Genomic DNA, 12,868 nt, shown 5'->3' with positions numbered 1-12,868 from the left:
AAAATTTATTATATCAAAATGTAAAACAATTTAAATTAACGTCATATTTTTATATATTTTTTATTTAAGTTATTTATGACAATGTATGGGAAAATTTATGTTCATAAAATTTATGTGTAGCTCATCTTTCTATGGCTAAGTTTTAACTCGACGGATGTAAAAAAAAGCAAGCAATATACAAACTTAATTTAATATTTATTTAATTTCTCACTTCTTTTATATTTCACTTACCTTTAAATCTACGCAACCTTTGAGCAATCCTTCTTCAATGGACTTGATTTTATTGCCAGATAAATCAAGAATTTTTAAATTCTTTAATGGATGGAATTCTGCTGTTGAGAATATTGGATTTAAACTATCACCAAGTAGATTATTGGCCAAACGCAATTCAGTAAGTGTTTCTTTAAGTCCATAAAATGATTTTTCGGGTATACGTCTTATAAGATTGTTGGATAAATCCAAATCTTCAACTGGCAGCTTCAGAGTACCAAAATACTGAAAACAAAAAATTAATAATAATTTAATAAAATATTCAGAAAAAGGTAAGGTAGCTCTTTTATATATGTATATTGTTTTCCCATTTGATATCTTTTCTGAATGTTTTAGTGACTTATTTAGTAATTAATTTCAGATCATAAGCTGTAATTTCGGTATTGATAACCACATCCAAAGAATTGCTACATATATATATTTGAAAAAAGATATTACTCAGAATTTTTGGTGCAAATCTCGTAGCCTATGGAAACTACACGCTCAAGAGTAGTGAAGTACTTATATGCTTGATAAATGCAGAGTGGATAGCAACACTGTAATAGTGGATTTGAATTGATCTAGGAAAACGATTTTTGAATACAACCTACTGCTTGCCGTACATAGATGGGGACCATAAATTCAATTTATCGATTCAATGGCAAAGTTATGGAAAGTTTTAGAAAAAAAATTAAAAAACTTCAGTCATATACAGAAAAGAATAAAGCAATCATACTGAAGAGAAACAGATATCAATATAAGCTTGTATCGTATTGCTTTTTAAAGTTTGAATACTACTTCTACTAGTGCTTTATTACTACTTTACTACAAGTTTCTATACTATAGGTGCACATTTGGTATTCATCTTTACTATGTCGACGTCTATTGACTTCAATGTAAAGGATATTTTTTAATCAAATGATTTAAATTAAATAGATTATTCCCTGATCTAAAAAATAAAGAATATCCTGTAATAGTGCAGTCCATTTAACTGAGATGTGTTGTATTAAAGCAAAATCTACACGAAAAAAATATTCAGTTCAAAAAAATATTTAAAACTAATTTACGCTTTAATGAATTTATATCTTTTTATTGAAGAAACCACTGTGTTTAGGTAGGTTGCTTTAAAGACCATTTGCAAAACAATCTACCAAGAAAAATAGGAAAAAAATCTTTTAAAAAAAAAGATTGCGAAATAATATTACAAAATTTATAAATAAAAATTATTAATAAATAATATTTTTTTTATTAAAAAAATACATGTGTAAATGACGAAGTTCTACAATTAATATGAGTTCTTATGATATTGTTTTGAAATCTTCAAAAATATGCCGTTTCAATTATTCTTAATAACTCTTTTTCCACTAAAGAATTTTTACAGTTGATTTAAATAATTTTCCAATATAAAAGTGATTCCTGGTCGTTTACAATTTCATTTATCTAGATGTTTACATTTTATAACATCAGTTTATTACTTAAAAAAGCTACTGGTAACGAGAAACTAAAGTACAGTGTTATAACACACATTTATTATATAAAAGAAGATGTAGGATATAATAGTGGAACAGAGGTCTGAAGACCTCTCTCAACGTAAGATACATTTTTGCTATGAATTCAAATATAGAACATTAGCACTATTTAGACTAATGGCAAGGACGATGGGAAACATTTGAGCGGAAACTGACATTTCATATAATACTTGTACCTATTCAAACGGGAAGATAATCCATTCTGAATGGAGGTTATGTATCACATACTAATGCAGCAATTAGCTGCTTGTTTAGTAAAAGATCTCACCATGAAGATTCACAAGCGAATAATGCCACAAAGTAGAGGAACTGAGGAAGCACGAAAGAAGTGCTGAGCTAACATGTATTTTAAGTGATGAGAAATATCAGTGATATTGTTATATCACCGGCAACCACTAATGAACATTAGAGTTTCCAACTCATTACGTTTAACTGATAGAATACCAAATGGTTGTGCCAGTAGAATTTATTCGCGTTGGATGATAGAAGTTTTTAACTATAGGCTTAAAAAGCTTTATTTAATAGATTTTCAAAGAAAAACATGGCAATTGCAGCGTCTTAAACCTTTGCTAAAATTAGATCTTATATAAAATGTGAAGTTAAATAAAAAATCAATCAACAATTTTTTTTTTATCAGTATTAAAAATTGTTATAAAATATTTTAAAGATATAAAAAGGAAGTAAGCTTTATAGAGTGGTTACATATCTGAAATTAAATCATCTTAATTCTAAAAGCAGCTTAACTGAGGGTCATTAAATGGAAGATATCATAAAAGAGATGGTGTATTTAATATTTTTTATTATAGTAAATAAAGTACAATAATTGTAATTAAATATTTTAAGATTTCAATTATTTTTATAAGCCGGAATTATATATTTCTTTCCTTCCTTTTAAGTACAAAAGCCGTTAAAAACCGGTAACAATTGAATGAAAGTTTTTATTCACTGAAACTTTATTCACTGAGTCAAAATATTCATGAAAAGAATGAGTAACCAGATTTTAAATTGATGAAAGCAAATTTTTGTGCTATAGTCACTAAAAATTATTGTACTGATTTTTTTTTTGCTTTAAAAAAAAGGAGAAAATGTCAAAAATTAAGTATCTATACATTTCTATGAACAAACATTTTGATGATTTTTGCCATCTTTAGACAGTCATTTTTGCTGCTGCATAGATACTTTTCTAACAAATTACTATTTTTTATTAAAATCAAAGGTATAAATTTCATCCACTTATTTATTCATTTATTATCTGAATATTTCTTTTTTTATGCAAACAATTTATCATTATTGGTCTAATCAATTAACAAAATCTCTCCTCATAGTTAACTGTGACAATTTGCGAATATCTTGCACTGCTGCGGTTTTAAGTTTGAAATATTTTGGCAGAGTAATAAACGCCTTCACCTTTCTCGGTAGTTGGTTTTTTTAATTTCAAAATAATTTTATTAAAACTCATAAAAGTCAAAAAGAAAAGAATCTTAAATTTCACTTTCTTTTTTTATCTGTTAAAACTAAATTATTTTGTTTTCGTATTCATTTATCTTGTATCTGTACTTGGAAAGTATGTATCTACGCAGCGCAGTACTTGAAAGTCTTATGAACTGCGCAACTTGTTTCTTAAATTTTTGGCTTGAATTATTCGTAATTATTTTGTGGTTAATTCAATTTCATTGGCACTTGTCTTATGCGCAGTGATATTCTTTTCTGCTTTTGTACTCTGTTTTTTGGTATGGGAAAGATTTTTGACCAGCGAAAGTGAAATTGTGAAGATAGTTTTTTTTTATTGTCGGTTTTGATACTGGAGGCAATTTAAGAAATCAGATACGAAAAATGAGTGGGGAAAGGTTTTTGTGAAGAATACGAGTATTATCTTTAAAAGTGTGTAATTACTATAATGTTGGTTTTAATTTCTTTTGCTTTTATATTACCAAAAAAAAAACATTTTTTTTGTTACAAACCATAATAAAAATTTCATAATTACTTTTAGATACTATAAACTACTATAACATTCTCATAAAAGCTGAAAGAATAACTGAATAATTAATAAATGTATGAAGGGTTTTTGAATAACAAAGAAAGAAATAAAGGACAAACACAAAAATTTATTTTAATTTTATTGAAGTTTGGCTGACCATACAACGCTGTTTCGAGTATTGCCAAGTACTCTTCATCAGTGGTCTTTGGAATAATCGAATTTTTATTTAATTAGTTTAAAGTCCGTATATAATTTGTTTGGACTGCAAGTACCAGGCTTAGAACTCGTGCCTGTCAAATTAGAAGCGATGACTAATCGGGTTTAACCACAAGAAGCCAAGGCTGCACAAACTTTCAATGCTCAAGTTCCAGGTTTTATTGTCACTTATTTTTATTTAATTAGTTACACTTTATTTCTTTCTTTGTTATTCAAAAACCCCTCTAAATTTTAATAAAGCTTCTTTGTCACTATACAAAGAAAGTCTAGCTTTACAGCAACACGAATACTTTATTCAATAAATGCATGAAGTAAAAATATCGTAGAAATATAGATAAATAATTTGATAAAGAAATGATAAACGAACGATTTATCTTGTCGAGCTAATTATAGAATAGAATAGAAATGAACGAGGTACTAGCATCCAACGAAGCGGAGCACTGCGACCAGATTAATCTTTTGTGCTGCAACAGACCCTAACCATTTAGAAGACATTCCGCCTTCCGAATGTAGGCCAGAATGTCGGCCGTTGAGGACCTTCTACTGTCAGAAGGGGAGAGCAGCTCTCCTTCAGTGACCTCCTCCTGACCCAGATCAAGGCTGGGCAGTCACATGTGAATGGAAGTCTCGTCTGCTTCTAAACAGAGTCGACACTCCATCTCTTCGGACAAACTCATTTTATTGAAGTGATAACGCAGTTCATGGTGACCCGATAAATATCCCACCAGCAATCTTAACTCTATTCATCGAACAAATTAAGAACATAGAACAAGGGTCCCAACTATTTTAAAAACTGCAATACATATTGATGGATATAAAATGAATAAATATAAAGGTATTATTTAATAAAAAGTTAATAAAAACAATGTACTTTAAATAATAGATCACATGAGAATGAATTTTTATTTTTTTTTTTTTTCAAAAGAAGGGTTGGGAAGTAGTCTCCGCGTCACTGCATCCTCGAGGATTATTGTGACATACCCACTTCAGTTCCATAGACGAGTAGCAGTTAAGAATGACATCTTTGGAGAGATGTTGCCTACTTCCATTATAAGCGGATAGGCAATGGATAAGTAGCGAAGTCTGAGTCTTGCAAGACTATCACAGTGACACAATATGTGTTCTGCTGTTTCCTCTTCTTCGTAATAAAGTCTACAGCTATCGTCTCCAGTAATACCTAGATTCAATAAATGTTTTTTAACTCCGCAGTGCCACTTCTGTTCAGCATAAGTAGCTCCCTAGTTCTGGCTTTTGATCGAAACCTGAGAATGAGTTATTCCGCATGACAGTTTTTGAGTGAATAACCATTTCAGGACGGTTGACATATTATTTGGTTTAAAAATTTTTTAGTAAAATTAAGCTTAAAGCTAACAAAAATACCCAATATTTTTTCTATAACATCAGTGCATCAAAATTGAATGTATTTTTTTCCGATTTAAGTTATTTAATAAATAATATATCAAGTTCTTTTCGGCTTACGTATTTTATTTCGATTTATTTTTATTAAAAAAAATAAAAATTAAATTTTATAAAAATTAGTCAACCTATTTCCTAAGAAAACAGCCCGGTTTAAGTTATGATTTAAAAATCAATACATCAGTTCGGTTCCGGTTTTTCGATCCGGCTAAATATTGGTTTTTGTGTTGGTTTTGAGGGTTAGTTCCAAGTGAATACTTTTTATGTATTTTAGTTATAAACCATTTTTTCTGTCATGATTTGAAGCAGATCATCAAATTGTTTAAAAAAGCACAGTTTATCAAATTTTTCAATAAAAAAACAAACTTATTTTTGTAAATAAAAATTAATTTTAAACTTTACAGTCTCGTTTATTAAAGAAACTGAAAAGGATTGCTTTTGTATAACCAAGTTCCGAAATGTGCTAAATATTGATGCATTCTTTTTAGGTTCAGTTACGGTTTTGGTTTTGGTAATGATATCAGTTTTTGATATCAGTTTTTGATATTAGTTCTGTACGGTTCAGTTTCGGTACAAAACCGTGGATGAATTTGATTAATGAAAATGGATATGAAAATTTCGAAATACTTAATTTATAAAATATTGATTATATACTTAGGACATAAAAATATTTGTTTTAAACTATCATATTTTTGATGGAAAGTTTCTTTAAATTCATTATTTTAATGATTTGATTCTCATAAAAAAGAAACAAATGCTTTATAGAAACTTTACTAACTGGATAAGGAGATGTTGGAATATCTATAACATTAAAGTTATATTATGCAGAAAGTCATGGGCTCGTCAAAATTGTTTCTTTTGGATTATGACGAAAATAAATGTTATGCAGAGTGTCACAGAAATTGTAATAATTTGTTCATAAACAATAAAACCATTGATATTTATTACTGAACAAGTTTGTCTATGTGACGAGGCATAGATAGCATCGTCTCTCATATATAAATTTGAACCGAGCTTTTGTTTTTTCTCTCACTCTCAATTTAATAATTTGCATTGAAAACGATAACTTTGATTTTGCCTAATGCAATTTTAACCCGTTGAACAATTCTTCTTTTTCTACTTTGAAACCTTTGTTGTCGCAGACGGTTTCGACACAATAATATATATATAACATAATATAAGCTAATTTCCTGAAGTTTGTTTTACATTTGAAAGTGTGTTTTCTTATTTATTTTCATGTTTCTTTGTAGTAAAATCGTAGGGGACATCTTCTAACGATGCAGATGGTCCATCTGCATGTATAATGTGTTCTAAATCTTAAGTGCATAGAACTCAAGAAAAACTAAATCTTAAGCTCAACTCAATTAAATGGTTACTTGGACGACATTCTGTTATGTCAATTGAAAACAAGCTAATGGTATACAAGCAGATTTATGTCCACTTTGGGCCTATGGATCTCAATTCTCGGGTTGAATGCCTAAATCAATTAGGCGGATAATATTAAAATAGCATCCTAAGAGCAATTACCAATGTTTCATGGTATGTTCGTAACAACAACCTTCATCGTGACTTGCATGTTCCGACAGTTGCTGAAATAATCACGCTTCAGGATAAAGCACATAAAAAACAGACTTGAAGTTCACTGTAATACAAAAGCTTCATCACTCCTTCAAACAGAAGACAATGTGACTCATTCCAGTAACAGTGAATCTTCTACTTTCACGTTGGAATCAGCTGCAAACATAACATCAGCTTTATTAACTTTAACAGCAGCAGAAATATCAAATCTAATCCATCTAATGATTTAAAACTGGGAATACTTTTCATATAACCCAATGTTAAATTCTGACATTTTATTATATAATATTTTCTGTGCAATCAGGTATAATTTGGCTAATCAAAAAGAAAATCGGAGTTATAAGACAAACACCAATATCTTGTGTTAGATAAGACAATAAACACAATAATTATCATTAGTAAACTATTATCGAACAACAATTCCTTTTGCTAGATATTCGCATAGTAGTAACTACTACCTTATATGAAAATCTTTTAATGGAAGGTGAAAATTTATTCCTTTATTATATTGAAGCTGTTTGACCCAGTGTACTTGAGCACTTTTACTCTTTCTTAACTGGAGGTATTTTCAAAATCCCTCTTTACGCCTTGACTGGTTTATTGTTTATTACTTCATCAGACTAAGCAATAATTGACCTCAGATCTGCATACCTCCCCGAGGAGCCTGTAACCATTCTGAAATTCGATAACGCGGTTTTGGTAAGTCTGTCAGGCTTATTATTATTCGTAAATAATTTCAGGCCTCTTTCTTTTATGTATTTTTTGATGGGATCAATCTTGAGATCCCTGAGGATCTCATTCGTCCTAACATACCATGGTACTTTGAAAAATCTTCTCAGAGCCTGGTTTTGTGCAATTTCTAGCTAGCGAATAGTAGTGTTGATTCCGTAAAGTAAAATTTTTATATATTCTTCGTTTTGTGATAATAAAAAACAAATGCATGTGTTTAAGTTTTTTTAATAATAAATTTTTATAATTAATTAATTAATCAGTTATAATAATGATTTCTTTCACTTTAATATAAAATGTATATATAAAAAATACAAAATTAAGAAAAATCATCAAAATATTAATACAGAAATATATATATATATATATGATTGTTGCATATAACAATTATCAATTATATAACCACTTTAATTACAAAGAAAAATTTACCGTTTACTTCTACCGGAAACTACAATAAAAATAACTTTTTGCAGTAATTTTTGCCAACAAAAACAAAGACAAAATAGTAATTAAATCATTTCCTTTCTTGAAATCCAAAAAAAAAAATGAAAAAATGCTAAGCTTTGAAAGTAATTAAAAAATTTGCAATAATTTGCCTGTCCAAAACAATTAAGCGTCCATATTTAGTGCAAAAACAAAGGTGCTTGACCTTGGCTTCAATTTCAACAATTCGAAATGGAAATACATATATTTTGGTTTCTTGGTCTATGGATATCGTAAGCCGAAAATGTATATGAAAATAATTTGTTGGGATTGGTAGAATAAACAAATGCAGTCTCGTTTTGTAAGTTTTTATTTTTTCAATAAATTTTTCCCAGCCGCAAAAGGTTAAAATTATTATTAAAATTATTTATCTACATATTTTAAAAAATGTTTTTAATTAAAAAAATTTTTTAAATTATTTATTTATACCAGTTTGATAACTGAAACTCATATGCATATTCTTTGCTACAAGAAAAAAAGTCTCACACACCCAGTTTTATCCGCAACTTTTGCTACGGTCTTACGTCTCACTTACCTGTGACGGTAAAACTTGTTGACCACTAAATCGTTGTGAATAAGCCACAATCGGTGCACCATAAGGCAGTTGCGGTGCCTCACCATGAAAGACAACACGATCACAGTCCATTGCCACAGCTCCAAGTTGTCCAGTCGAACCGAATGGCACGACATTGCATCTGATTTTACAAGAAATTGTTATAGATTAGTTAACACAAAAGCAATTGTAAATTTTTATTTAAATTTTAGTATTAATAAAAATTATATCATAGTTATATATACAAATATAAATATATATTTGACTGTGTAGTAGTTACTAGCACTAGAGACAAAAAACCAATTGGCGACAAATGCGGAAATTTTTTTCAAGAATTTATCTACTTTGCTTCATTGATTTTTATGACAAATTGTAATTTGATTCTCACTAAATCAATTTGTGGTATTAAATAATAGTTTTTTTTATTATCATATTTATGCTTATGTTTATGAATATGACGTCACAGTTGCTTGATTTTATCACTGTTAAATATTAATATCAATTTACCTGCAGGGTAGTCTTAAAGCTGGACTCAGTTCTGGACATGGTCGCCATGCTTTGATTTGTGATAAATAGAGCAACAGTAAGAGAAATGTGCTGAGGTGTCGTATTCGTCTGATATGGTTAAATGTGTGCATCTGTAAAAAAAAAAGTATTTTTTATTTATTTATTATTATTGTATTAATCACTTATAAAGTAATTTAAGATAAGAATAGAATAGATTAGAAAAGGAATACCTTGAAGAAAAGGTATAGAAAGTCAACTAAAACGTTTTTTATTTATTATTATTGTATTAATCACTTATAAAGTATTTTAAAGTAATACCTTCAAGAAAAGGTATAGAAAGTCTACTATTAGTAGTATTAGTCTAAAAAGTATTCAAACTTAATTAAAAAAACACACAATTTTATCAATTATTAACCAAACCTTTTTTCATTTGTAAAGTAGTTCTAACAGAGAATCATACTACTACGACTTCGCTGGATCTGCTTCTATATACATTTTTTATAAGGTCTTGAAATCATTCAACGATTTTATTTTAAGTCTTCAGAATAGAAAAAATCATATGTGAAGTCTATATAATGCTTGATCAATCAGATCGCTGAACACTCAAAAGTATTATTGCAAAAATAGTTAATAAAAATAAACTGGATAACATGTCCATTTTATATTCCCTTACATATAAGCTTCGGTAGGTAACCACGGAGTAAAGCAATTATAAAAAAAGAATAATAACATTGATGTGCCCTGGGATTGCCAAAAAATGAGTAAAGTACCTTTCTATGGTTTTTTAACCAAACTTTCAATAGTTCAAATGGCCTAGAAGACATTTTTAGGCTTAAGACTGTTAAGGTTCCTCTTTTCAGTGTTAGATTCAAAGTGTTGCGTTATGTCTTGTAATAATAATTTCAAGCCTGTAAATTATAGTTCACATTACGATACGATATATGAAAGCGATCATCATTAAATCAAGAATCGCTGATGATATATCCTTAATAGTAATTAATAGAGTTGTATTTAAACACTTTTTCTTCCAATTGCTAAGATCGTTGATCAATACCCAGGTATACAATGGCCTACTCACAGATCACTTTGCCTTATTACAAATATCAACGAATTCTAATTGTTAAATTCCAACAAAAACTCTTTTTTGAGATGGAACTAGAAGAGTGCGTATTATATTATTTTACATATTATATTATACATATTATATTATTTTCTAAAACGGTGGAAAGGATCGAAATTTTTGTTGAATCAATAATCAAAAATCTACTCTACAAAGATTTAAAAATATGTAGCTTTTGCATTAGGATATGTAGTTAATTATAGATAATGTATAGTTTCTCAGTGGTAAACAGTGACCCGATTGTCATTTTTGTTACTGGACTACAACCTCAACATGTAATTTCCAACTGTAAATATCTTAAGTTGGTCATCTGCTATTTGGAGCATGTATCTTCTTGAAATATATACAGATAAGACAGTCCTATCGACTTCTTCATACTTGCAGCGTCCGTTAGGCCGAGATATACATATGCTATCGAAAAAACTAAGTACAATTCGTCCTTCGAATATCACGAAAGAGATAACGAAGGCAAACATATCGGATCCACCCAACTTCATCTCAAACACTAAATGGTTTAACAACAATAGAAGATAACAACACGCCTCTCCCGGCATAATCTTTAGGAGCATAACAATGGGCAATATATGCCCGAGTAGAAGTGCTGATAACAATCACTCGCCTTCTCAACCTAACGTAACGTATCTACTATTATATTGAACACTTATAGCATTACCCGTAAATTTTTGAGTATGTGAGCAACTCATTTAAGCGTTACAACCTGTAATATCATAGCATTTGGAAATGAAAATTTTTATTGTAATAGAATTGATTGGTATTTAATAGTTGGGATATGTTCTCCGTACCGATATACCAAAAAATATTAAGGAAGAAAATAAATTTAACCATAGTAATTATAATAAAACAGCAGCAGTGATTTATTTCACACCTCAGTAATGTTGATATTTATGGACATTCCTATTTAGGCATACACGCAGTTAAACCATACAAAAACAATAAACACAATAGCAAATGTTAAATAGCAATGATGAACAAGAGTCGAACCGATGAGTGAAGGAATAAATTAAAAGAAAAATTAGTACCATTAAAATGGCATGAAATAGGATGCATTTTTTTGAAGAAAATTTTTTTGTGTGCAAAATATTTTCAATTTTAAAAATAACAAGTAGGATATAAGCTTTAGTTACCATAGCAAAAAATGTAATATAGTCTTGAAAATTAATTATTTCACAAGTACAAAAATGCACTTCAGTGTGGGTTAATGCACTTTAACTATTTTATGAAGTAAAAAATGTTGGTTTGGCTACTTAAAAAACAAAACTGCATAAAGTAACTAATTCACTTGCTAATTTATTTTTGAAGGTTTAAAGGAATTTAGTGGAGTATATTATTAAATTACAATTTTAACTTGCACATTTTAGGTACGCTTGGTGCTAATTAAGTATGGGTACAGTATACAATATCCGTGTATTTATTTCACTTATACGATATGAGGTGCCAAATTTGCTTATGCATGGTATGTAGATGCTTATTTGAAGTTTATTTCGAAATTTAGGAAATTATAATTTAAATGTTTTTTGTGTTGCCGCTCATAAAATTCACATGAGCTGGTATGAAAACTTTTAGTTAAAAAATTTTATTTAAAATTATTTTTTCAAGATTTTGACATCGTACACATGTGTGCTTTACGCAATTCCATGGCGAACGTACGTTGCACTTTGGCAATAAAACGACAGCAAAGCGGTGTTTGCAATAAATCAAACTGCAAATATTTTGTAATGCACATAAATCGATTGTATCTGCACACACAATATACGAGTAATACATGAAGAAAAAAAAACTATTTAAAAAAATTGAAATGAAAAAATATGAAGTCATAATGTCGTTTTATGAACAAACATGTCAAAAGTGTTGTTAAAAATAAATGATTAGTCCAAATTTTATTGATAATAAATGTCTTACAAAAATAACAGAAATAATATAAAATACGCTATGATATTATTAACATATTATGCAAATAATTTTTTATGAAAATTAATTTATTTAATTATTTGCATTAAATATTACATTGAAATTTTCAAAATGCAACGGTTTTTATAGGAGGGAACCTGTCCTAATTTCAGTTGTTTTGCTTCAAAAATTTCTTATAATGAAATAACAGAGATAACATTTACATGATTATGTTATCTCTGCTAACACTATGTTAAGTGAAGCGGTGGGTATGCTTAAGCAACAGTTTGCAAAGTAATTTACATATGGGCGGTAGCTATAAAATGCAGACTCCGATATGAAGTGTTAATCTACCTCCCCCTGGACAAAGCGTTTTGTATAGATGTTTTGAAAATCTTATTACGAAAACTGAAAAGCTTTAAGTTTTCTGACTTCAGTTCGGTTTTCAACAACTGTTATTTTCTTTTTAATTTTGTACTATGCGGTTGAAAAATTTCATTAATTACAGTCTTGAATTATTAATTCAAGCGTATCGATGAATGCAACAGCTCACGCCAGACGTGTTGGGGCGTTGAGATCAAAGAAAGGAGAGAAAAAAAATA

At 29.0% G+C, this 12,868-nt stretch overlaps 1 protein-coding gene across 1 annotated transcript in view; it reads right to left on the bottom strand.

The window, feature by feature from the left end:
• Nucleotides 1-12,868, bottom strand: part of LOC119682061 (chaoptin-like) — a 39,214-nt gene that overhangs the window by 4,505 nt on the left and 21,841 nt on the right. The window contains exons 3-5 of the mRNA XM_038095404.1: nucleotides 9,239-9,369; nucleotides 8,714-8,873; nucleotides 232-495 (exon numbers count right to left, since the gene is read on the bottom strand). Coding sequence (XP_037951332.1) covers nucleotides 232-495; nucleotides 8,714-8,873; nucleotides 9,239-9,369 — 555 coding nt within the window. The remainder of the gene's footprint in view (nucleotides 1-231; nucleotides 496-8,713; nucleotides 8,874-9,238; nucleotides 9,370-12,868) is intronic.

Source organism: Teleopsis dalmanni, chromosome 2 (assembly GCF_002237135.1).
Source record: "Teleopsis dalmanni isolate 2A chromosome 2, ASM223713v2, whole genome shotgun sequence".
Classification (NCBI taxonomy): domain Eukaryota; kingdom Metazoa; phylum Arthropoda; class Insecta; order Diptera; family Diopsidae; genus Teleopsis; species Teleopsis dalmanni.
This window is presented reverse-complemented; position numbering and strand designations above follow the sequence as displayed.